Source organism: Dendrobates tinctorius, unplaced genomic scaffold (assembly GCF_039654945.1).
Source record: "Dendrobates tinctorius isolate UK_male_01 unplaced genomic scaffold, ASM3965494v1 ptg000107l, whole genome shotgun sequence".
Taxonomy (NCBI): Eukaryota; Metazoa; Chordata; class Amphibia; order Anura; family Dendrobatidae; genus Dendrobates; species Dendrobates tinctorius.
Genome location: NW_027361775.1, coordinates 24092233 through 24120126, shown reverse-complemented (window position 1 = coordinate 24120126; position 27894 = coordinate 24092233). Strand labels below are relative to the sequence as shown.

General features: G+C 47.3%; 1 protein-coding gene across 1 annotated transcript in view; it reads right to left on the bottom strand.

Annotated features, from left to right (window-relative positions):
• ABCC5 (ATP binding cassette subfamily C member 5) overlaps nt 1-27678 on the bottom strand; it is a 169083-nt gene extending 141405 nt beyond the window's left edge. Inside the window, exons 1-2 of the mRNA XM_073589272.1 lie at nt 27523-27678; nt 23365-23539 (exon numbers count right to left, since the gene is read on the bottom strand). Of these exons, the coding sequence (XP_073445373.1) occupies nt 23365-23493 (129 nt within the window). The 5' untranslated portion in view covers nt 23494-23539; nt 27523-27678. The remainder of the gene's footprint in view (nt 1-23364; nt 23540-27522) is intronic.
• Between the last annotated feature and the right edge of the window lie 216 nt (nt 27679-27894).

Sequence of the window (27894 nt, the reverse complement as noted above, 5' to 3'; positions counted from 1 at the left end):
GGGGATGGGCCGCAACCAAACATCCCAAGACATGGGGTAGGTCTGTTCAGCATCAGAACTCCAGCTCCACTGCCTGGAATTTGGTAGGGAGTACCTTATAGCCTAGGGTCTGTGACCTCACGAAATGGGCGGTCTGCAGAGGTTCAACCTCCCTCTCTCCAAGTTATGATTTGGCTACAAAACTTAGAATAACTATATCTAAATGAGAAAAGCCCGTACCAACGCACATAGGGCACCATTGTTTATGATTTACCGAATAGAATCCGAAGACACCAAGCATGCCATAATTAAGACCCTCCATTTGGGAGCAATCCATATCTCAGTTTCTGGAGAGATTAGGATTTTGCAAGAGCCACTGTAGGGAAGCCGGGTCCACGCAGATCACAGAAATGTTTGTTTCGTCTTTCTGTCGCGATCGGAGCCCATGCTAGCCTATTTTAATATCTCTCACAGTTTTATTTCAGACACATGTCCCAGAGAACAAAGGACTTCCTTTAGCTGTGCAGGGAGGGGGGAGAAGAATTCTACACTGAGGCTTCAGGTTTCACAGAGCTGCACGCAGGAAGACGCTGGTGTGTGTTGTGGGGGAAGAGAGGGGGGGTTGCAGCTACATGACAGAGATTTTCTAGAATGTTCCAGAAACATATCTACAGTACATTACAAGCACCGTTTGACTTTTTCAATGCAGAATTGGCTGAAATTGAGATTGGACGCCATTTCGCGTTTAGAGAGCCCCTGATGTGACTAAATAGTGGAAACCCCTCAATTCTAGCTCCAACCCAAAACACCCGTAACCCTAATCCCAACCCGAATCCCTATCCCTAATTCCAATCCTAACCCTAACGCAAAAATGAAAATAAATATATTTCCTTTATTTCATTATATTTCCCTAACTAAGGGGGTGATAAAGGGGGGGTTATTCACTATTTTTTTTTTTTTTTTTTGATCACTGTGATAGGGTTTATCAGTGATCAAAATGTACATTGAATGAATGAATGAAATCTGCCGGCCGATCTCCATTTTCTAACCAGAAGAAGATGGCGGCGCCCATGGAGGGGGAGCACACGGGCCCAGGACCACAGGGTGGTAACGAGGGGGGGGGGGAAATCAGGGACCCTATTTCTCTCTCCTCTGATGTGCGATCACATCAGAGGAGAAATTAAATGGCACATCTGACTTTTTGCGGTTGCCGTTATACGATTAATTACACAGCCTGAGGGTATGTGCACACGCTGCAGTTTAGTCTGCGGAATTTTCTGCAGAAAATGCAGGTGAAAACGCTTGCCAATTTCATGCGGAATTGATGCGGATTTTAATGCGTTTTTGGTGTGCGGATTTGTTAGGTGGTATTGGATCTGTGAATTTTCTCCCGAGACAGCGAGAGAGAGATTTTTTCATGCGCCAGACAAGAAAACGCTGCTGCGGATCCACAAAGAGAATGGACATGCTGTACACAGCAATTCTTAATTTACCATAGACTACCATTGGCTGTGAACTACACTGCGGATTTGATGCAAATCCACGCATCAAAAAATGCTGCGGACCGCATCAAAATCCAAATGCAACGTGTTCACATAGCCTTAATCAGTTTTGCATCTGTTTTTTTTTTACTTTAAATTTTTATTCAAGTTTTTACAAAATTTTCAACAAATGCATGCGAGTCCAGACAGACAGAAACATAGAAAAACATGTGATATTAGAGAAATTACATTGGCAGGGTAATGAGAGAAACAGCAGAGGGAGCAACCCCCTATAACAGTTTTGGATCTCTTTAACGTATGTTGCTGTGAATGTGATGACTGGTATATGTGAACTCCCCCATATCTAATAGTTATTTTTTCACATTGTGGGTGGACATAATTGTGGTATTTCAGAACCCTGCACACCTTGATCAATGGTTTTTACATTAATTTAGTGTGTAAACCTCAGATTGTGTTGAAGTTTTTTAGGCACACGTATGTTTTAATGCATTTAACTATATAAAAAAAAAAAAGTTTGTGACAAAATTCTAGATCACAGGTGCCAACAACAAAGGTCAGTTTGTTTTCTAGAAATATATAGGTTGTAGGGGGTCCCTGTATTTTATAGGTTGTTCTCTTTCTAAAATTGCCAGTATAAAACTAGTATTTTGGTCCCTCCGGTTATAGTAATTTTATTGAAATAAGTGCAGCCTATGTAGTATGTATAGGGGGGTGCAAGTATTTTTCTATTTGGGTCACACGTCCAGTCACATGGATCAATTATTATGCATTCATAAAGCACCCCTCCTGCGTTTTGTTTTTTTTTATTTCAGAGCTGTGGTGCTATTGATCCTAGTATTCTACTCCTCCCAGCACCACTCCGCCAACATGTGACTGACCGTAAGTCAGTGGTAACAACAGTCATAGCCTCTCAGTGCAAGTCTAAGAGACCCTCATTCTGGTTCTCATAGACTTACATTGAGTTGTGACTTCTGGCTCACCCAGTTATCACTGGAGGGATCCGGCTGGTCATAACCTGAACACCAATTGGAGTGGCGTCGGTAACAGATGACAGCGGCTGGTAAGTTTAAGACTAGAGGCAGGGAACTCACATTAGTGACAACACTCATGCAGTAAAATAACTTTGTGGGTATGAAGGTTTTATATGTTTTTGGTTTTTTTTTTAATTTTATTTTTATTTGTGCATGTCAAAAATGTGACAATTGTCTAGCCTACCAGAAGAGAAAAATGTCCAAAAAAAACTTTGGCAGGGGTTAATAATACTGTGCACGTGTGTTGCCACTTCCATAAAAATATAGATGAACTTGCACATTCACAAAACCAAAGTCTGAATGTATGAGCAGATGTCAGTCACAGCCTCACCACCAAGTCAGCACCCAGGACCAAATAAGCTCAAGTAAACTGAACATGTCAAATAACCTAGAATATAGGTAAGGTCATAGGAGACTGTGCTGACAATTCATATACTGCCTACAGTATGGAGCCCGCAAAGGGAACGACCGTGAACAGTCAGTAGCTGATCAAGACCAGTAGCTGATCAATTTCAACCTTTAAAGAGAATGTGTCACCAATAGTGTTGAGCATTCCGATACTGCAAATATCGGGTATCGGCTGATATTCGCTGTATCAGAATTCCGATACCGAGTACCGATATTTTTACAATATCGGATACCGGAATCGGAAGTTCCCATAATGCAATGAGCCACTGTTGTGGCTGGGATTGGCTGCTGAAATGATGTCATCATGATGCGCGGTCTGTGCCGGCCTGCCGGGGGTCTTTGTGCCGGCCTGCCGGGGGTCTTTGTGCCGGCCTGCCGGGGGTCTTTGTGCCGGCATCGTCCAATGGGACTACAAGTCCCATCGGGCTATGCCTGCTACAATGACAGTGATTGACACATTAGCCAATGATGGGACAGTAGTAGTCCCATCATCCGGCTAATGTGTTGAATGTAAAAAAAAAAATTATATTATAATATATATATATATATATATATATATATATATATATATATATATATATATATATATATATATACACACACACACACAACATATATACAACATTCATACTACATACATCCAACATACTACATACATACTACATACATACTACATTCATATATACTACATTCATACAACATACATACAACCAACATACTACATCCAACCAACATACTATACATCCAAAATACTACATATATACATACTACATACATACTACATATATACACTACATTCATACAACATACATACTTCATATATACTACATTCATACAACATACATACTACATACATACTTCATATATACTACATTCATACAACATACATACATGCATACTACATACATACATAGTACATACTACATACATACAATATGCTAGACATACAAAATACATCCTACATATAATACATTCATACAGACATACAGTACATATAACAGAGTACATACTCACCATCACTTGTCACTTTGTTCCCCGAAGCCAGTGTCATCTGTGAGAAAAATTAGAAAAAAAACAAACAAGCAATATACTCCCTGATCCGCAGAAATCCACGAGTGTCCCACGACGATCTGCTGCACTGCATCACTGAGAGGTTACTATCGTTCACTGGTCTCACTTTATGGCAAAAGCTGTGTGGGAACTTTCTCACACAGCAATGCCAAAAGTGAGACTAGGGACTATTTTTTTACAGTGGCGGAGGAATACAGTGCAGAAGGATACCTACCTCCCGTCATTGTATTCCTGGAGCCCCCTAGAGAGTGGTTGCATCAGCTGATGCTGCTGTTCTCCACGGGAGATCGTCGTGGGACACTCGTGGGACACTGTGGATCAGGGAGTATATCGGTTGTTTGTTATTTTCTAATTTTTCTCACAGATGACACTGGCTTCGGGGATCAAAGTGACAAGTGATGGTGAGTATGTACTCTATGTTATATGTACTGTATGTCTATATGTATGTATTGTATGAATGTATTGTATGTAGGATGTATGTATTTTGTATGTCTGTAGCATGTATGTTGTATGCATGTTGTATGTATGTAGTATGTATGTTGTATGAATGTAGTATGTTGTATGAATGTAGTATATATGTAGTATGTATGTATGTTGTATGAATGTAGTATATATGTAGTATGAATGAATGTAGTATGAATGTAGTATGTATGAATGCTGTATATATGTAGTATGTATGTAGTATGTATGTTGTATGAATGTAGTATATATGTAGTATGTATGTATGTTGTATGTATGTTGTATGAATGTAGTATGTATGAGGTATGTATGTATGTATGAATGAATGTATGAATGTATGTATGAATGTATGTATGAATGTATGTATGAATGTATGTATGAATGTATGTATGAATGTATGTATGAATGTATGTATGAATGTATGTATGAATGTATGTATATATTTTTTTTTTTTTTACATTCAACACATTAGCCGGATGATGGGACTACTACTGTCCCATCATTGGCTAATGTGTCAATCACTGTCATTGTAGCAGGCATAGCCCGATGGGACGATGCCTGCACACAGACCCCCGGCAGGCCCGCACAGACCCCCGACAGGCCCGCACAGACAGACACACACAGTGTCCGCCCACAGTCTTCCCCCCTCCCGAACAGGATGTGCAAGTACAGAAAGGGTTTGTTTTTTTTAATTCCGATATTTCTGTCCCATTGACTTGAATGGGACTTCCGGTATCGGAATCGGCGATACCCGATACTTTTTGGGTATCGGCCGATCCAATCCGATCCGATATATCTCAATATCGGACGGTATCGCTCAACACTAGTCTCCAAGTTTATGCTAACTCATCTGAGAGCAGCTTAATGTAAGGATTATTTACAGCGATGTCACTTTACTGGGTGCAGCAGTTATGATGCAGTCAGTTTTCTCTGCTATAGATGTAGCAGAGCGCTGAAAGCTAACCATGTCCACAGCACAGTTTTCTATGTACAATGTGTATTGACAAGCTGCTAATCAGTGCTGGGGATGTGCTTGGACCAGAAGGCACAAAGGCAGTAAGTCCCACAGTTCTAAAAACATCTCCTGCTATTAAAACACTTACTGTGTTGAAACAGCACACAGCCTAATAAGTGGTGCATCCCTGAAATCAGTGTATCAGCCCCTACCTCATGTTGCCCTCAGATTACTTAGCGAGAACCTGCTACAAGGTTCCCTTTAGGCCTCCTTCACACGTCCTGGCGATTCAGTACTGGCGAGATCCATGGTCCGTGTTCACATGTGTGACATCCGTGTGTTGCCAGTGTGACATGTATGGAATGATATGCAGCATAGAAATTAAAGCGTTTTATGTGTTAATATTAACCCTGATGTATTGTTCGGGTCTAGATGACCCGGAAAAAAAGTTTGTGAAGCTGCAGGTTATTTGTTATGAGCATTTGCAAATCGTGGTTAGGCGAGTTTGTTGGGTAGGGTTTATTATGAGAATTTTTGGTTGGGCTTGGAGTACAGGTCTGTTTCGCTGTGGTTTGTAAGCCCTTATTGTTGCTACACTGGTTAGTGTTTGGTGTGATTTTATTATTCTTCTTGTTGTTTAGTTATATAAAGCTATTTTATTCCACAACACTGATTTTACCTCTTGAGGCTGTGTGCCCACGTAGCGATTTTTAAGCGTTTCCGCGGCGTTTAACGCGCGATTCTGCCACGGAAACGCTTAAAATAAGCGTTCCATGCATTTGTAATAGAAAACGCACATGTTGTGCCAATGGTGCGTTTTTTACCGCTGCGGAATCGCTTAGTGGTAAAAAACGCAGCATGTTCATTAATTTTGCGGAATCGCCCGCGATTCCGCATACCATCAATTATATGAGCAAAAACGCATGGGAAAACGCATGTCAAAATGCTTGACAATCACGTCAAAAACGTGTGTCAAAAAGCACATGTGATTTCCCTGGCAATGGCATGCATTTCTGCTCAGGAAAATATCCCTTGAAAAATCGCTACGTGGGCATATAGCCTCAAAGTCGTGAGTGTACATTATTTCAAGAGTTGAATAAAAATGTGGCAAAGACATCCATTGAGTGAAGCGGAATTGTAAAAGCTTGCCAACGCCTCTGATTCTGGAGCAAAAACACGGCAAATGTAAAACCAGTCTAAACCTGAGAGTCATATCGCACAAAATAATTCATAAGTAACATTTCCCACATGTCTACTTTACATCAGCACAATTTTGTAAACAATTTTTTTGTTAGAACGCTATAAGGGTTAAAAGTTGACCAGTGATTTCTCATTTTTCAAACATAATTTACAAAACCATTTTTTTTTTAGGGACCACCTCACACTTGAAGTGAGTTTTGGGGGGCCCATATAACAGAAAATACCCAAAAGACACACCATTCTAAAATCTGCACCCCTCAAGGTGCGCAAAACTACATTCAAGAAGTTTATTAACCCTTCAGGAGCTTCACGAGAACTAAAGCAATGTGGAAGGAAAAAATGAACATTTTACTTTTTTCACAAAAAAATTACTTTGGAACCAAACTTTTATTTTCACAAGAGTATCAGAAGAAAATGGACCAAAAAAATTTGTTGTGCAATTTCTCCTGAGTACGCTGATACCCCATATGTGAGGGAAAGCCACAGTTTGGACGCATGACAGGGCTCAGAAGGGAGGGAGCACTGTTTGACTTTTTGAATGCAAAATTGGATGGAATCAATGGTGGGCGCCATGTCGTGTTTTGAGACTCCCTAATGTACCTAAACTGTGGAAATCAACCAATTCTAACTCCAACCCTAATACAGCTCTAACCCCAACTCTAACTCCAACACACCTCTAACCCTAATCCCAACACCACAACCATAACCCTAACCCCAACTATAACCCCAACCCAAAACTAACCCTAGCTATAACCCCAACTATAATCCCAAACATAACCCTAACTCTAGCCCCAACCATAACTATAAACCCAACTATAACCCCAACCATAACCTAACCCCAACCATAACCCTAGCCACAACTGAAAAATAATTTTTTTTTTCCAATTATTTTTACCTAACTATGGGGCTGATCGCAGCGCAGGGAGACCAGGCGAAAATGTTGAGAGCTGCATTCAGCACCCAGCAGCTACAAACAGCGCTAATTGTACTGCCTTTCCAAGGAGCCGGTACATGTCACACTGATGACACACAGATCTCATCCATGTGTCATCAGCGTGCAGCACGCATTTCACCTGTGGTACATTAAATAAAGGGACATGTCTGCGGGTTTTTCACATGGACACATGGTCATTGTGTAAAACCTGACATGTGCGCACCGGCATTAAATACAATCGTTTTGCTAGTGTCCGTATTAGTGGTACTTAAAAAAACGGATCGCATACAGAAATAAAAAAAACAGTTGTGTGAAGGGGGCATTAAGGATAAAAAAAAAAAAAAAAAAAAAAAAAAACAGGGAGTACCTGATGTACTTTCAAGGAAGTTGAAAAAAACTGTCATCTTCTACAGCGCCAATATGTGATAGCTTATAGTAAATAGTCAAATGTATAACAGTAAATTAAATGGCTCCTATTTTTTAGACTAGGGGGTCAAACAAAGCTCTTGGCACACGTATAGTGCTCATTCATTTGCCTCTGCTGAGAAGCCGCTTTCTAAATGTCGCAGCAACTTTAGACTTCATTATTAGTAAGTTAGATAGCTACTATTGGCATATCTATTGGTAACTGTTTTATTGTGCTATAAACTACAGAGGAGCCATCAACAATTAGCATAAAGACCAGTGGGAGACCCAGAACAGCAGTACCAAGGAGCAGCCAGAGTCCAGTAAGAGAGTATAATTTTATATATGCCTATGAAGTAGCCAGCTCAGATCAGGAGACTTAGAGGTCTGCTGCGTTCACGGATGTGTGCAACCAGCCTAAAAGAAATAGTCTCCATAGGAGTGTGGCAGCGGCTTACTTCCCTCATCCTACTGAGAACATACATAGCCAAGTACAATGAACAAGCATTCGGCTAACAGCCATCTAATGTCTATCCCCCCCCCTTAGTAAGTAGGAGCCTCATGGGTCGCCATGAAGGAATCCAAACTGTTTGCACTATCTGGAGGCTCGACGGCCACCTACACAGGATTGTGTTAAATGACCTGATTGTGCTAAATTTACCGTATGTGTTTCTTTTCCTTTTGTGTCAGGAATTTCTTAAAGCCTGGAATAAAACGTACTGAACCAGCATTAATGCAGCAGGTCACCTTCATTATCATTGTAAATTCAGATGACTCTTTAAGTTCAACGTGAGAAATATGAATAATTCCAGTACTGCTTCCATCTCCACAACCGTGAATCATCATAAAGATCTGAGTGGGAGACCAAGACAGGCATACAATACAAGTCACTTTCCCCATGGTAAACTGCACAATGAAAGACATGTCTAGAAAAGAGTGATCAATGAGTACTTGATAGAAACTTATATGTTGTCTTGTGGTAAAAACTTTGTATAAAAGGTGTGGCCACAAGCTGCGGCTAACTGCATGACACACGAGTTTGCCCAATGGCTCCCATATTATAAAATAAGAATGCGTAGCAATTGGTCATTAGATTGGGCTGAGTTTTCCAAATTGCTGCCTCCTTTGTGGAAAGGGAATATGGGTCTTGGAGAATTCCCCATACAGAACTAGACAATTAACACTTAGGAGAGCCTTGTGAGAACAAATTAACGTAAAACACATAACTGCATTAATGCAATCAACCAGAATCAGCTTCATGTTGTCAGAATGATATGAAGACGGCACCAATTTGACCATATTTTGAAACTCCCAGGAAACCTTTCCTAATGTATGACATACTGTCTTTATCTCTATTATCGCTCAGAAATCTGCATAGCTTACCATAATAAAGCTCTTACCGATTGTATCAGTAATCAAAAGGGATGGATACACTAGAAATGGGAGTTCTGCATTGCTAGCTTCCTGAAGCGTTTATTCTTCTGTGTAAATGGCACTTCCCCAATGTACAAATCCACAATAGGGAGAGGGACATTACTAAAAGAAGGCATATAAACTTGCGAGCAGGTGATTGACCAGTTGAGTAAAGGACTATCATCCCATCTACACCAAAAAACTGGCATAAAGTGATAGATCCAAAGAATTTTGCAATTTTGAGCTCTTCTACACCAGCTGCGGCAAATTTTCTGTTATAGTAGTATAGTTTTTCATGATGTCTCTTTCCTCATATGCAGGCATTGCAGGACCTTAGGTATCCATGGTTATGACCACTAACAACTAGCTGTCACTATATCAGTAGTCGTAACCATGGATACCTAAGGTCCTGCAATACCTGCACATGAGGAAAAAGACATGGCGAATCAGAAAAACTATACTACATTTCTAATTGGAGGTATTTGCTAATATTATTACTAGCTAGACCAGTGCAAAATTTTCGCACATTGGTCATCGGGGGTGCAGGCAATTTCAGAAAAAGCAAGCTGGTCAAATGTAAATGTATTTCATGAGCTGATGAACACAGACAGGTATTTATATATGTAGATTGGTAATACAGTAAATTGTTTTGATAAGTAGAGGCCAAAAAATGTTTTCCGGTTGAGGTGCCACCTGCAGGTCATTGTGTCTTTCTGCAGGTTTTTGAAAATGAATGATTAAACTGTATTTAGTGATAAAATCTTGAATGTGTGATTTGTTTGGCTGTTTTCTTGCTGAAGGGAGCAAGTTTACCATTCAAATGGTGTATCGTGTGTGTGTGGGGCGAAGTAGTCAGTGAAAAAGCAGTGCATGTTAAAAATGTGTTCGTAATGTGCTTTGGGGTACTGTGGTGCCACCTACAGGTCATTTTTCCTCACTGCAGGTTTATGAAAATAAATAAACTGTATTTTGCGATCAAATCGTGGATGTGTGGTTTATTTGGCTATTTTCTTGCTGAAGGGGGCAAGTTTACCTTTCAAATGGTGTATTTGTGTGTGTGTGGGTGCAGTATGAACGGGGCACCGAAAAACAGTGTTTAGAAATAATAGAATAGATTACACCTACTACATATTGAGATATGATCTTGGAGATGGGAATAACCCTTTATAATGCACCAAGCTTCCAGACAGCCGTGAACCATAGGTTGGGGACCCCTGTTCCAAAGAATGGTTGTACTATTCTTGCTTCGTTACTGATGTCTAGAAAAGAAGCTCTCTCAAACTAGAAGTAATGAAATCACTGGCCTGTTGGCCCATTATATAGAATTCAGCTACTATCACCTTATTTAGCTTTTTATTTCTCCATGAGCATCATTGGATTCATTCTCTTCAGTTAGACAACATGATCTCATGGTGACTCCCTGACAATTACATGGCTGTGTATTCTCTCGGGTGGGGGGGGGGTGGTTTAGGGGGCACCATCTCAGTTACCAGAACTGAGCGTATGATGACATTTCATTGAACGTGCCGCTGATGTTCACCATGGGTGATGAAGGTGGGGGGTGGGGGAGATGTTTGTTGTATCACAGGTAATGCTGATGAAGATGAATGGCTTCTGTAACACAGCTGTTATGTAGAAGATGACAGTTCAGCCTCTCTGACCGTATACTTATACTTTTTTCTGTTTAGGAGAATATGAAGGGAGGATAATGAGATTGTACTCCCAGCAGGCAGAGATAGGACTGACTCCAAATGCCAATATGATGCTACACTGATGCATCATGGGATTGATAGAGCATAGAGGAATAAAATGCAGGATGACAGCTAGCAAGCAAGATGGAGGCTGAACTGTATGCAAATGAGTACACCATATGTTCGAGAAATGCGAGTGTGATAGACAAAGTGGGGGGAGCTAGGACTGAAAAATAAATTGCAGAACTGATGCATCTGCTACCAACATTCAACAGGCTTTGATAGATAAAGTCAGTCTACTACTCGGCTGCTTTCTACCCACCTACCAACAATAAGGAGATTTTTGTGTACTCACCGTAAAATCTCTTTCTCTTAGCCTCTAATTGGGGGACACAAAACCATGGGTGTTATGCTGCTGTCCACTAGGAGGCGACACTATGCATAATTTGAAAAAGATTAACTATGGCTCCTCCTCTGCAGTATACTCCCCTGGACGGCGTCAGCCTGCTCCAGTTTTGTGCAAAAGCATTAGGAGGAACGTAACAGAAACAACATAACCATGCCTGTAAGAAGGCCACTCTGTACGAGCTCAAAGAACAATATGAGAACTGAACCGCAACAACGGCCAGTAAGGGCAACAGGGTGGGAGCTGTGTCCCCCAATTAGAGGCTAAGAGAAAGAGATTTTACTGTGAGTACACAAAAATCTCCTTTACTCTGTCGCCTCATTGGGGGACACAGAACCATGGGACGTCCCAAAGCAGTCCCTGGGTGGGAAGCAATGGACGAATATTGTGCTAGCAGGTCCCTAAACCTGGGGCACTGCCGCCTGCAGAACCTGTCTACCCAGGCTCGCATCTGTTGAGGACTGGGTATGAACACTGTAGTGTTTCGTAAACGTGTGTAGGCTAGTCCAAGTGGCAGCCTTACACACTTGTTGTGCCGAAGCCTGGTGCCGAATGGCCCAGGAGGCCCCTACTGCCCGTGTAGAGTGTGCCGTGATACCGGCCGGAAGAGGAGAGTTGTTAAGGCGGTAAGGCTCTTGTATGGTGGACTTGATCCACCTGGCAAGGGTAGCTTTGGAAGCCGGCAGACCCTTGCGAACGCCTTCCGGAAGAAGGAAAAGGGAATCAGACTTCCAGAAGGGTGCAGTCCTAGACACGTATATACGCAATGCCTTGACGAGGTCAAGCCTATGCAGAGCCTTCTCCACTCTATGAACCAGAACCGGGCAAAGGGACGGCAGTGAAATTTCCTCATTGAGGTGGAAGTTGGACACAACCTTCGGAAGGAAGGATGGTACTGTACGGAGAACCACCTTGTCCTGGTGAAAAGCTAGGAAGGGCCGTCTGCAGGAGAGTGCTGACAATTCCAACACCCTGCGTAGCGAGGTGATTGCCACCAGAAAAACCACCTTCTGTGACAGAATGCGGAGTGGGACTTCCTTAAGGAGTTCGAAAGGTGGTGCCTGCAATGCTGTCAGGATCAGGTTGAGGTCCCACATTTCCAGTGGACGTCTGTAGGGGGGAGATAATCGGGAAACGCCCTGAAGAAAAGTCCTTACTTGCGGCTTGTTAGCAATACGCCTTTGGAAAAGCACTGAAAGCGCTGACACCTGGCTCTTAAGCGAGCCTAGGGATATCCTGGCGTCCAGGCCCGATTGAAGAAAACCAAGTACCTTTAGGAGGGAATAAGGGAGTGGAACCTGTCCGCGAGATTCACACCAGGTAACGAAAGCTCTCCAGGTACGGCAATAGATCTTGGCGGAGGCTGGCTTCCTTGCCCTGATCATGGTCATAATGGCGTCCGGTGAGAGCCCTGCCTGGGTTAGAACCCAGGTCTCAAGGGCCACGCCGTCAAATTGAGAGCCCGAGTTCTGATGGTAGAACGGACCTTGTGACAGAAGGTCGTGACGGTCGGGGAGACGACAGGGGGCGTCTGCTGTAAGTTGTACGATGTCGGCGTACCATGTACGTCTGGGCCAGTCCAGCGCGATCAGGATGGTTGGAACTCCCTCTTGCTTGATCTTCCTCGCGACTCTGGAGATCAGGGGGAGGGGTGGAAATATGTACAGGAGCTGGAACTGGGTCCAGTCCTAAACCAGGGCATCCGCTCCGAGCGACCGCGGGTCGTGTGTCCTGGCCATGAAATTGGAGACCTTTGCATTGAGGTGGAATGCCATTAGGTCCACGTCCGGGGTCTCCCAGCAATGGCAAATCTGGTGAAAAATTTCAGGATGGAGAGACCACTCCCCCCGAGTCCATTCCTTGTCTGCTGAGGAAGTTGGCTTCCCAGTTGTCCACACCCGGAATGTGAACCGCAGAGAGTACCGACCTCGTGTCTTCCGCCCAGTGGAGGATATGAGCCACTTCTCTCATCGCCTGGGTACTGCGGGTCCCGCCTTGGTGATTCACATATACCACCGCTGTGGCATTGTCCGACTGTATCCTGATATGAGAGGCTGCCAGCAAGTGATGAAAGGCTCTCAATGCCAGGAGGATGGCCCGAATTTCCAAGATGTTGATGGGCAAGGTCGCTTCCACTGGTGACCACTTGCCTTGTGCCCTGTGATGTAGGTGCACCGCACCCCAACCTGTCAGGCTTGCATCGGTGGTCAGGACCTTCCATTGACCTGAGAGAAAGGATTTTCCCCTTGCAAGCGAAGTTGGCTTGAGCCACCAGTGTAGGGACCTCCTGGTTGACGATGTTAGCCAGAACTCCCTGTCGAGGGAGAAAGGATTCCTGTCCCAGGACCTGAGGATGGCTAGTTGAAGAGGCCTGAGGTGAAACTGGGCAAATGGTACGGCCTCCATTGCTGCTGCCATCCTGCCGAGGACTCTCATGGCAAACCGGAGAGATCGGGGGGGATTGCGGAGGAGTATGCCAACTCCCAGATGGAGAGCCAGTGCCTTGTCCCTGGGAAGGAGCACCAGCCCCCTGGAGGTGTCGAAAAGCATCCCCAGGAAGGTCAGGGACTGACTCGGGGTAGTCGCTGACTTTTGTAGGTTGACTAACCAGCCCAGGCGACTCAGAGTGTCGATTGTGACCTCGCAGTCCTTGAAGGTGGAGGCCTTGATGAGAAGGTCGTCCACGTATCGAACGACTACAATGCCTCTGGAGTGTAGAACGTCCATGGTGGCTGCCATGATCTTGGTAAACGTTCTGGGAGCTGTGGCGAGTCCGAACGGGAGAGCCATGAACTGGTAGTGGTCCTGGTTGATCGCGAACCTGAGAAATCTTTGATGGGCGGGAGCAATTGGTATATGCAGGTATGCATCTTGTATGTCTAAGGAGGCGAGATATTCTCCCTGCTCCATGGACACAATGATGGACCGAAGGGACTCCATGTGAAAATGACGAACCCGTACATATTTGTTGAGTTGTTTTAGGTCTAGTATGGGCCGGACGCTGCCTCCTTTCTTGGGGACTACGAATAGATTGGAGTAGAACCCTCGGAAGCGTTCGGTCGCGGGAAGCGGTACTACGACTCCTGCTTGAAGGAGAGAGGAGACCACTTGGTGGAAGGCACGAGCCTTGTCTGGCAGTTTTGGTGGAACAGAGAGGAAGAACCAGTTCGGTGGACTGGAAGAGAACTCTATTTTGTATCCGGAAGACACTATTTCCCTGACCCACCTGTCTTCTGTAATAGGCAGCCAGACTTGCTGAAAGAGTATAAGTCGACCGCCTACTGGTGGGGTGTCTTCCGGAGTTCGTGAGTCATGAAGAGGCGAAATTCTGAGGTTTTCCTCCTTTGGGCTTCGCCTGGCCTGCTTTCAACTGCCAGGTCCTGTCCGGCCTCTGCGCCGCCCGTGGGTTGTCCCTGCGTGGAGAGCATTTACGATTTTGTGCTGGGCGTGAGACGGACCAGCCCGAAAAATTCCGAAAGGATCGGAATCATGTTTGATTATGCCGTTTAAACGTGCGTTTAGGTTTTAGTTGAGGGAGACAGGTACTCTTATCCCCAGTGGCGTTGGACATCATTGTGTCCAACTTTTCACCAAAAAGCCATCCACTGAGGTACGGGAGATGCGTGAGGGACTTCTTTGAGGCCGCATCCGCTTTCCATTCCCGCAGCCAGAAGATACGCCGAATTGTTATGGCGTTTGCTGCTATCCCCGCTACACCTCTTGCGGAATCCAGGGCTGCATGAAGCATGTAATCTGCTACCAATGCTATGTGAACCGCTTGGTCCGACAGCTCAGGATTTGACGCTTGGAGGCCAGCTTGCAATTTTTTGGCCCAAGGCAGAATGGCCTTGGCCGCCCAAACTGAAGTGAACGCGGGGGCCAGGGAGGCCCCTGCTGCTTCGAAAACTGAACAAGCCATGCGTTCTACCTGCCGGTCTGCTGCGTCCCTTAGGGCTGAGCTATCTGGCAGTGAGAGGAGGGTCTGTGCTGCTAGCCTAGAGAATGGGGGGTCCACTTCGGGTGGGTCTGTCCACTGTTTAGTGTCCTTTTGTGGGAAGGGGTACCTAGCCTCCAAATATTTGTGATTGGTGAATTTCTTCTCAGGCTGCGAAAACTGCTTGGTAAGGATCACCTGAAATCCTGGGTGGTTAGAGAAGACCTTAGGTGGTTTCAGAACACCTTCGAAGCAAATCTTGTGTTCTGGGGCTTCCCGAGTTGGATCGGAAATGTCCAGCACCCAATGGATGGAAGAGATTATGTCCTCAACTAGCGCTGTATTGCTAGGGGGACAAGGGACCAGAGACATCTCCGTTTCGTTGTCTGAGTCGGAGTCACAGACGCCTTCCGAATCCTGCGTATCACTGAGGCGTTCCCTGGTGGGTAAGCTGGGGCGGAGGTCTCCTGTAGTCGGGGGTCGCTGTGGAGATGTGCGTTGTCTGTCTCTGGTAGGGGACGGTCTAGGTGACCTGGAACTACGGTGTCTCTCCCTAGAGGGGGATGACCGTGTGCTATGGGAGACTCAGAGGAACGTGACATGTGGGTCAGCTTACGTCTGGGAGAGCCAGAAACGGCCTGTCCCTGAGTGGAGCTGTCCCTTTGCTGGGTAACGCTCATAGCCGAGACATGACCCTGCAGAGCCTGGAGTAATATGGAGGTTAGGTTATCTATGAAATGCGTCAGACTGCGACATCTGGGTAGCCCATTCCGGCGTGGTAGCATCCGCTGAAGCATTGGTAGGAGCCTCTTGGGGTTCTGACCCAGTATTCTGGATACAGTCCCGACAGTGGGGGTACGTGCTGCCACTGGGGAGAGTGGTTTTGCAGGCTGTGCAGAATGCATAAAAGCAGTCCTGCCTGGTTCTCTTGTACCTTGAGCCCGGCATAGTGCGTAAGGGCAGGCTATGGGAGAGCCCTACAGGGGTGGATATGCAGGGGAAACTTATGGGAGAGCCTTACAGGGAATCCAGATTCACAGCCGAGCAAAAAAAAAAAAAAAAAACAAAGCTGTGATCTTACCCCACCAGTGTGCCCCTAGGTCCAGCGCCGAAGATCCACAGTCCTGTGCCCCCCGGAGACTGGCTGGCGTGGTGCTCTGCTGATGCCTGCGTCAGAAATGGCCGCCGAGAGGATGAGGAGGGAGAAGAAAGGGGCGGAGAGCTGACAAAGAGCGCGCAGAGATGTGTAAAAACGTGCCCTGTCTCGATCCGCCCCTTCTATGACACTGTAGTGTCATACTTGTCATCCGGGGGGCGGAGAGGAGGCGGCGACCTAAGCTAGGCCGAAGCCGGGGCCTAAATTAGATATCGATGCCCAGAAAGGGCTACAGGCCGGCGCGGTAGTCTGGGAGGGGGTCGGATCTTAACCTGAACCCCCAGGATTGGAAGGCAGGCTAGCGGTGGGGCCACAATCGGAAGCGGGGCCCTGTGATGGGTCCCCCAGAGGCGGTATGGAGCTGGTGCTGCCGCAGAGACAGGGGCGCAGGGAGACCTGTTTCTGTATGTGCCATGCCTGCCTGCACTCCCCCCCGGCCCCGACAGGAGTCCGCAGCTGGACTGGGGGGGTCCCTGGATACAGTGAGCTGCAGATTACCGAAGTACAGGCCCTACCTGAGGCGTCTCAACCTAATACCCCCAGAGGGGGATTAGGGAGGGTGCTGCTGTCACCATCAGGGGGCTTCTTCCTCGCCTCGACCTCAACCCAAGACCGAAAGGATTTGGGGAAGGAGGGGGGTCTCAACTTCGAGCCAGCACCCGCAGGACTGGTGAAGGAGCGACATGGGGAACGGCCATCTTTACTTCAACTGGGCACGCCATAATACGGGGCCGAGGAAGGAGCCATGCCGGGAGTCTCACAGGAGACCCGCTTTTCTTCATCTGTCATCCGGGAAAAAAAACGGAGTGGAAAAAAAAAAAAAAAAAAAAAAATTATTTAGGTGTGCCTCCTTGCGACACTAAGCAAAAACTGGAGAGGGCTGACGCCGTCCAGGGGTGTATACTGCAGAGGAGGAGCCATAGTTAATCTTTTTCAGATTATGCATAGTGTCGCCTCCTAGTGGACAGCAGCATAACACCCATGGCTCTGTGTCCCCCAATGAGGCGACAGAGCAAACTGGCTTTTTAACTGCTCCATTATTTGCATTAATTATAGTGGCCCAAGCATGTGATTCTCTGCCTAGCCTCGTCAGTGACCAGGCTTGGGTGTGGGCTGATGTATGAAATTAATAGAAGACATGGACGAATATGTGATATACATTTATGAGATGTAGTCATCCAGAGCATTCACACTCTGACTAGAGATATTAAAAATACAAGCCCACTGGATAACAGACAGGTGCACGGCCATCGATATGCAGTCTCATGGTGTCATCAATAGACTATGTGAACAATACAATCATTCTCCAATGTTCCATGCTTCAAAGCACACTGAAACCAGCAGGTCAAAGAAACAAAATATTGTCTTGATACTTAAACAAAGATCTCAGTGTGAAAGGATATATATGGAGGGTACTATACAAAGGTGTTAAATACGCAAGGCCCATCATAGGTTCCCCTATGGAAAGGGATTACATTTCTATTCACTTATGATCATTTTTTTTGAATACTTATCTTTCTCACAAACTGTTCTTAAAGAAGCTCTCCCATCTAATTTTGATCCCCTAACCCTCTCTAAATATATCTGTAGTATACAGTGGCGGATTAAGTGGACTATGGGCCCGGGGCTGTTCATAAAACCTGGGCCCCTGTACCCCCCTTCCCACCTGAGCGCTGTGGTCCCCGTGCGGGAATTGACAGCCGTACGGACCGCAGCACTTGGTTTGCTGCGGGTCCATACGGAAAACCCGCCACCATTCCACCACGTGTGGACATGGCCTAAAAAGACGTTGCACATAAGCTGTAGGCCTACGGCCAATACGCACAAAATCACGCTCCATCACCCCATCATTGCCTGCTCCATCACCCCATCACTGCCTGCTCCATCACCCCATAATTGCCTGCTCCATCACCCCCATCACTCCCATCATTGCCTGCTCCATCACCCCATCACTGCCTGCTCCATCACCCCCATCATTGCCTGCTCCATCACCCCATCATTGCCTGCTCCATCACCCCCATCATTGCCTGCTCCATCACCCCCATCATTGCCTGCTCCATCACCCCATCACTCCCATCATTGTCTGCTCCATCACTCCCATAATTGTCTGCTCCATCACCCCATCATTGCCTGCTCCATCACCCCTATCACTCCCCTCATTGCCTGCTCCATCACCGCCTGCTCCATCACCCCATCACTACCATCATTGTCTGCTCCATCACTGCCTGCTCCATCACCCCCATCATTGCCTGCTCCATCACCCCATCATTGTCTGCTCCATCACCCCATCATTGTCTGCTCCATCACCCCATCATTGTCTGCTCCATCACCCCATCATTGCCTGCTCCATCACCCCCATCACTCCCCTCATTGCCTGCTCCATCACCGCCTGCTCCATCACCCCATCACTCCCATCATTGTCTGCTCCATCACCCCATCACTCCCCTCATTGCCTGCTCCATCACCGCCTGCTCCATCACCCCATCATTGTCTGCTCCATCACCCCATCACTGCCTGCTCCATCACCCCCATCATTGCCTGCTCCATCACCCCATCATTGTCTGCTCCATCACCCCCATCACTCCCCTCATTGCCTGCTCCATCACCGCCTGCTCCATCACCCCATCACTCCCATCATTGTCTGCTCCATCACCCCATAATTGCCTGCTCCATCACCCCATCACTCCCCTCATTGCCTGCTCCATCACCCCATCACTGCCTGCTCCATCACCCCCATCATTGCCTGCTCCATCACCCCATCATTGTCTGCTCCTTCACCCCATCACTGCCTTCTAGACCATCACTCCCATCATTGCCTGCTCAATCATACACACAGACATACACACACACACAGACATACATACATACACACACACACACACACACAAGACACCACCTCTCTCCTCTCACCTGTCCGCAGCATCGCCCGAGCTTCCTCCCTCACACAGCAGCGGCCGCTGAATGATGACGTCATTCAGCGGCGCTCCTCTGTGTGAAACAGGAAGCGCGGCCTCCGGGCAGGAAGCAGGACGGACCCTTGCCGCTCCGCTCCTGCTATTCACTCTTGCAGGCAGCGGAGCTGCCGTGATCGCATCGCTCCCTGCCCGCCGCTGCACTGCACTGCAGGGTGGAATTGCTGCTGCCGCGCCGCCCCCACACACATGCCGCCTGGGGCGGACCGCCCCCCCCCGCGCTACGCCAGTGCCCTGGGCCCCCAAAAAACCTTGGGCCCGGGGCGACCGCCCCATCCGCCCCTATTAAGATCCGCCATTGGTAGTATAGTGTAGATGCATTAAAATGCTTACAGAGAGCAGCTTTGGTTTCCAGCGCCGCTCCGGTCCTCTTCTAGATCATGTGATCAGAGATCACTCTTCCACTTTGCCTGCTCACGCAGGGACTGTTGTGTGGAGCAGTTGCTGCTTTCTCATGGTAAGTCAATGGAGCCTCAGAACAAAAGCTCCTTAGACTTAAGCCCCCGTTACACACTGCGATATCGCTAGCAATATCGCTGTAAAGTCACCGATTTTGTGACGTTGCAGCGATATTGCTAGCGATATCGCTGCATGTGATACCTCCGACCGGCTCCCCTGCTGGTTATCGCTGATCCCGCGAGAAGCTGCTGGACCATTCCTCGTCGGCCACTTCCTGCGGTGCCTCCTGCTGGGCTTCCTGTGGAGAGACGAGCGAGAGGACGCAGGATCGCCGCGTCTGACAGGTAAGTAACGACCCCCGACCCCTGCGATGTCGCTGGTGAGATCTGCCTGAGTGGCAGCTCACTAGCGACCACCTAGCGATGCACCAGCGATCCTGACCGCGTCATATCGCTGGTCGGGATCGCTGGTGCATCGCTAGGTGTAACGGTACCCTTATGGCTCAAGCAGACATCTGTGAAACTTGGTGAGATAACAATTCGGGCATTCCAGTCTGTATGCCGACCGAGTTTCATGGACGTCTGCATGAACTCTTACATTGACAAAGCCAATTCCAGTCCACACATAAACCCCTGGTAATCCGGCTAGTCCGATTTGGGATCGAATAGTCTAGAAAAGAACCGAACCAGAGCTGGAAGCCAGTGATCAGTAAGTAGTGATGGGTGAACCCCTAGATGTTCGGGTCTGGTGGTTTCGGCCAAACAGTTAAAAGTTTAGTTTGGGTACCAGAAAAGTGCCTGAATCCAGACCCCATTCACTTGAATAGGTCTCGCCGAACATCCAGTGTGCATGACAGCGCAGCAAACTCTGCCTTTGATCGGCGGTAAAATCACTGTTTTTTTGTTTTGTTTTTTAATTATTTATTTATTTAGAGTGCAGGCTGCTGAATACTCCCATCAGCCGAAGCCTGCTCTCGCTGTTATTAGCGGCAGCAGGCGTAGGCTAATGGGAGTAGCAGTCCCATAAGCCGACGCCAGTGACCCGGAGGTAAACTCTTTACATTCGATTACAGCTGCGGGCTCATGCTGTCATTTGACCATTCAATACCGGCTATCATCCAGGTTGACAAATCCTAAAGGTGAACTGAACATTCTACAATAGTGACCTAGTTTGCCAAGAGTTCACCATTTAGTTCAGTATTTGGTCAGTATTTTACATCAGTATTTCTAAGCCAAAACCAGAAGGGGGTAAAAAAAATGCACAAGTGGTGACGTGTTTCTATTATACGTTGCCTCTTACTGTTCCACTCCTCCAGGTTTTAGGCTTACCAACACAGATGTAAAATACTGACCAAAATGCTGAACACGTGAAGGTGGTCTCAAGGCCTCAATTCATTCATTTTACTACTTTATTGGAGTAAAAATGTGTTAGTTAGGCAATTTTATGTTTGTGCCAAATTCGTTATGGCTTTTCCAGAATTTTTTCCACTAGAATTTTTCTTAGGTTTACACAACAATGTGAACATGGTCTACATTATCCAGAAGTTTTCAGCCAATTCCTCATTTCATACTTTTCAAGATGTCACCAGTACCCAAATGGAGTGCAAAATCTGTCTGATCTTATTTTTGCAATGTTGAAGACTAACATGACATTATAAAATTTATTGACAGGACCGTGCAACATTTTAAACCCAAAAAACTCAAAGCAAAATGGTTTCTAGCAGGCTAGAAGTGGGAAACTCTGACTACCCCTCTGCAGTTCTGTTTAGGGTTCTCGGGTGTTCTGGACGGAGTACCATTATAATATCGGAGGCGTTCTGTAAGCACATTGCATAATGCTATTAGATGTACTAGGTAGGATAACATCTAGCTGTTTGAGGAAACACTGAGGATTTATATTTCAGAGCTACAGTCTCTAAAAATTACATGCCATGAAAAAGACAGAACCTGTGGGGAACATTATAGGCCAAAGAAAAACCTTTGTAAATCTAGTTTATTTGATAATGTAAAATGTAGACAAATACCGTAAATATAACAAAACTCCTAGAAAACTTCTTTAAAGGGACTCTGCAAAAAGGTTTTTGCCACCTCCTCTGAGAGCAACATGATGTAGACAGAGACCCCGATTCCAGTGATGTGTCACTTACTGGACTGCTTACATTAACTTTGATAAAATCACTGGTTTATCAGCAGGAGTTTATGACTAGAAGACTATGGAATCTGCAGCCATGTATGTAGTTCTCCATATTCATGAGCTCTCTATAACCCCACCCCCAACACTGATTGTCAGCTTTCTGTGTACTCTGTGACTAGGCAGAATGCTGCCAATCAGTAGTGTGGGTGGGGTAATACAGAGCTCAGCATTCGAGAACTGGTACATCTGCAGCAAAATTTAAAACAGTGCTTTTTTCAAAGACAGTAAGCAGACCCGTAGGTGATAGATCACTGGAATCAGGGTCTCTACCCCCACATCATGCTTCTCGTCGATGAAATAGCAAAAAACCTGGTGACAGATTCCGTTTAAAGAGGTTGTCAGGGCTTAAATGAAAACTCAGCAGTCACGCAATGATTGAGGAATCATAAAAATGTACGATGTGTCACGATTCTCCTGTATTTTCTGTGAAGGTGGATGGTAGTCTGTATTTCTCAACTTAATTTTCTTATATTGAGAGAGTTTGGATGAGTCTAGTTGACACATGACCACAAGTATGCAAATTGCATACATGCAGTCACATGACAGCCCATCCGTGTGGGGAATACAGGGAAGTTGTGACAGTCTGAGAATTGCACACGGTTAGGCTTCGGCAATGTGCAGTCATCTACAGTATTGCAGATTTTTCATTTCAACCCAGACAACCGCTGTAATAAATGTTACATTATTTTGTACTCCATATGAAATATTTAATATATGCAGTTGAAACGCTGTACCCATGTGCATGCGCCGTATACCCGTGCGGTTATGTTAAACTTATTCGCCCTTCTATGAGCAGAGTCTTCATCGATCTTCTGCGAAGGCAATTCTCTGCTATTGCGCTGTGACTCACCAATGCAGAAGATCGATGAAGATTCTGCCCATAGAAGGGCGAATAAGTTTCACAAAACCGCACAAGTGTACGGCGCATGCGTGGGATTACAGTGCCATAACTGCACGTCACAGGTTAGTGTGACATGCATGGGAGAGGGGTGCTATTATAATGAAGAGAGGAGGCAGGGATTTCTTCCAGGCACCGCATGCCCCAGAGCCAGGAAGAAATCATTAACATAAAACATTATAACTACATTTCTCAAGATCTACACTGCAGCTATGAGGCATACAGGTAAGACTGGTTTAACCATTCTATTACCTGTATGCCCAGAGTAATAGCTCAAAATCATCCAGAGGGTGACAGATTCCCTTTAATCAACATCTTGAGACCAATATTACAAAGCCAAACACAAAGTCAAACTAACCGGTGATTTCGCCTTTGAATATCTGAAGTCGTCGTCCTCTTTTTTCTCATCTTTGTTGGTTTGCTCCCGGACATTTCTGCACCCAAGGCTGGGTATGACATATTCGACTCCTAGATCTAAATCTTTCATCTTCTCTTAGCATTGAGCGCCTCTAGTGAAACCGCGTTCACTAAAACTATAGACAAAAAATACATCTTACTTATAAATGTCTGAATCACCTGCACTCTACATCTCTCACACATTAAAGGCAATGTATTCATTCATTAAAGGGAATCTGTCACCCCATCAGCTGCCGGCACCGCCATCAGGGGCTTATCTACAGCATTCTGTAATGCTGTAGATAAGCCCCCCCATGTAACCTGAAAGATAAGAAAAATGAGTTAGATTATACTCACCCAGGGGCGGTCCTGGTCCGATGGTTGTCACGGTCCAGTCCGGCACCTCCCTTCGTCTAACGGTGACGTCCTCTTCTTTCCTTCCCGTCGCGGCTCCTGTGCAGGCGCACTGCTCTCCCATATTGAGGACAGAGCAGAGTCCTGCAGTGCGCAGGCGCCGTGAGAGGTCCGGCGCCTGCGCACTGCAGTATTCTGCTGTGCCCTCAACAGGGCAGAGCAGTGCGCCTGCAAAGGAGCCGCGACGGGAAGGAAAGAAGAGGACGTCACCGCTAGAAGATGGGAGGCGCCAGACCGGACCGTGACACCCATCGGGCCAAAACCGGACCCGGACCGCCCCTGGGTGAGTATAATATAACTAGTTTTTCTTATCTTTCAGGTTACATCGGGGGGGGCTTATCTACAGCATTACAGAATGCTGTAGATAAGCCCCTGATGGCGGTGCCGGCAGCTGATAGGCGAAAAATGGGGTGACAGATTGTGATGCATTGCGTCATTTTTCTGCTTTTATGAATTCTTGATTATTTTTCAAACCATTGGCACGTGTTACTGTATGCAAATTGTCCGCACTTGCGTTTCCCTGTCCTGTACTATCCTCTGCTCTTACTTACACATCCAATAACAGGTGCTAGAAAGAGCGATGTATGTGTACATTGAATGTGCAAGGTGATGGTGGAAAAGGATAGCCGTACTATCCAGGTATTGACAGATCTGGGTGCCCACATTGGTTGCCCCATGGATCAGAACCATCTGCAGGCTCATAGTTGTGAGCACAAAGGGAAGATCCCCATCAGTCATCTCCACTGATGGATATGGGAAGCCTAGGGATACAAAAGTTTGCTGTCTATAGAAACACTTGAAAGATGCAGGAGCTAAACTAATAGGAAAGAAAAATTGCAGAAATACAGAAAATGATTTAATGCACCACAACAACAAAAAAAAATTGCAAAAGCTGTAAATAGCCTTTGACTCCTCCTAAACAAGCAGAATAGTCATTTCATTCGTTTTGGCCACAAGCTTATACAATAACGCACACACATGCCCAGACAAGCCTGCACTAAGCGGAAGCGGACTGAATCCCTCCATTCTTTTCGGGTTCATTTGATTTCTGTCTGCATTTCGCTTGAATTATAACATCATGGACTTGCTGAAGATATATAGCAACAAGCGGATAAACAAATATATAATAAAACAAAGGAAGAGTGCAGGATAGGCTCATCTGGATTGGCAGACTAGAGGTCATTAGTGGTTTTTAATAATTTCTCAGCAGTATGGACAAAATGCACATTTCCATATGCAACATTTGCAACCCACAAATATAAAAGCAGTCCGTGGTCCCCTCTAATAATAAAATATATATTTTTATAGCCTTGCACATATTACACCTCTGTAACCATCCGATACCCTAGTTAGGGACAGCTCCGGCCTTATACCAAGAGCACTCTCAGAATCATCCTTTTTTAAGTTTTCCCTTTGAGTACTAAATTGACTAATTAGAAATCCCCCTCAGGACTGGCATATGTATAAAGCATGCAAGGAAGAAGACACAATGGAAAGAAAGTAAGCAAGCAAGAAAGAAAGGAGGTAAACAAGAGAAGCAGTCCCACGCAAAAGGATGGAAGTAATCTCCTCAACCAGAGACTCCTTCAAATGAAAGAAAACTCAGCAGACAGCAGCTTTGGGGTCTTTTCCCCTCCATCTGTGCAGAGCAGGACAATGACTGACTGGACTACCAGGTCTCCTGTCTACATTAGCAACTGCGCCCAGGACTGAGCTGGTAAGCGAACGCCTTGAGAGCTCAGCTGCCTTGCATTGTACAGATTGGAACCAGCAAGGCCACATAATCTAGAGGTCCATAAATCCCAGCATCCAAGAAACTCCACATCAGTGCCCGGGCATGCCGCAGGGTTCATAAATACCTGCTGATCAGTGCGACAACGCTGCCAACTACAGCGCCAGTAATAACTGTATACAATAGCAGCAGTGTGCCACCCCCACCAGCACTGTGCGAGAAGAAAGGAACCAAAGATGTGCCAAGTCTGCCCCCTACTGCCAAGTATACACATTACACAAGCAAATAAACAAAAAAGAAGCAACAGAGGAACACGCCGGCCTCCGACAGCATCCCTGCGTTCTGGGGCAGCCGGCCTCCGACAGCATCCCTGCGTTCTGGGGCAGCCGGCCTCCGACAGCATCCCTGCGTTCTGGGGCAGCCGGCCTCCGACAGCATCCCTGCGTTCTGGGGCAGCCGGCCTCCGACAGCATCCCTGCGTTCTGGGGCAGCCGGCCTCCGACAGCATCCCTGCGTTCTGGGGCAGCCGGCCTCCGACAGCATCCCTGCGTTCTGGGGCAGCCGGCCTCCGACAGCATCCCTGCGTTCTGGGGCAGCCGGCCTCCGACAGCATCCCTGCGTTCTGGGGCAGCCGGCCTCCGACAGCATCCCTGCGTTCTGGAGCAGCCGGCCTCCGACAGCATCCCTGCGTTCTGGAGCAGCCGGCCCCCGACAGCATCCCTGCGTTCTGGAGCAGCCGGCCCCCGACAGCATCCCTGCGTTCTGGAGCAGCCGGCCCCCGACAACATCCCTGCGTTCTGGAGCAGCCGGCCCCCGACAACATCCCTGCGTTCTGGAGCAGCCGGCCCCCGACAACATCCCTGCGTTCTGGAGCAGCCGGCCTCCGACAACATCCCTGCGTTCTGGAGCAGCCGGCCTCCGACAGCATCCCTGCGTTCTGGAGCAGCCGGCCTCCGACAGCATCCCTGCGTTCTGGAGCAGCCGGCCTCCGACAGCATCCCTGCGTTCTGGCGCAGCCGGCCTCCGACAGCATCCCTGCGTTCTGGAGCAGCCGGCCTCCGACAACATCCCTGCGTTCTGGAGCAGCCGGCCTCCGACAACATCCCTGCGTTCTGGAGCAGCCGGCCTCCGACAGCATCCCTGCGTTCTGGAGCAGCCGGCCTCCGACAGCATCCCTGCGTTCTGGAGCAGCCGGCCTCCGACAGCATCCCTGCGTTCTGGAGCAGCCGGCCTCCGACAGCATCCCTGCGTTCTGGAGCAGCCGGCCTCCGACAGCATCCCTGCGTTCTGGAGCAGCCGGCCTCCGACAGCATCCCTGCGTTCTGGAGCAGCCGGCCTCCGACAGCATCCCTGCGTTCTGGCGCAGCCGGCCTCCGACAACATCCCTGCGTTCTGGAGCAGCCGGCCTCCGACAACATCCCTGCGTTCTGGAGCAGCCGGCCTCCGACAACATCCCTGCGTTCTGGAGCAGCCGGCCTCCGACAGCATCCCTGCGTTCTGGCGCAGCCGGCCTCCGACAACATCCCTGCGTTCTGGAGCAGCCGGCCTCCGACAACATCCCTGCGTTCTGGAGCAGCCGGCCTCCGACAACATCCCTGCGTTCTGGCGCAGCCGGCCTCCGACAACATCCCTGCGTTCTGGCGCAGCCGGCCTCCGACATCCCTGTGTAGGGGTTTGCCTGCATCCCTCAGGGACACTATAGGGTTAACCCATCGGCACTGACTGTGAAGTGCCGGATTATGAAGCTCGGCTCCGCAATGTCACCTCTGTCTGTAGGAAGGACGACACTGTGGACCGGCTCCTTACTGTTGTGTTTTGCTGCTGGTGCCTCAGGTGTCGGATAACAATGGGATGAGTCTGACACTGTGGGACCGGATATAGGGGAGACCCGGCAAAGCCCCCGAATACCTCAGTTTACCTCACGCCCCGTTGATGTGAGTGACGTTTAGGAGCACCGCTCCCGGGCCTAGTTACCTGGCAAGTTGTGAGCGCAAGTAGCTGAGGTTCGGTGCTATCACAAGCTCCGGTCTTGTCTCTTCCACTGCGGCTCTTCAACTCACGAAAACAAGCAGCCGGGCGGCGGGGAGAGTCCAGGGAGGGCTGCATTGCGCCTGCTCAGTGTCAGCAGAGGCTGGCTGTAGTTCTGTGTAAGTCGGGAAATGTAGTTCTTTTTCTCTCAACAGCTTTAGTAAAATACAAAAATACAAATAACGGACTACATTTCCCAGAATTCAATAGGGCTAAGAGAGGCGTGATTGCACTATCAAAGAAGGCGAGCGGGATGGCCTCCTGCTGGGCCACGCCCATACGCCCGTGCTGCGGCAGCACCCTCTGGAACGTTCTGTG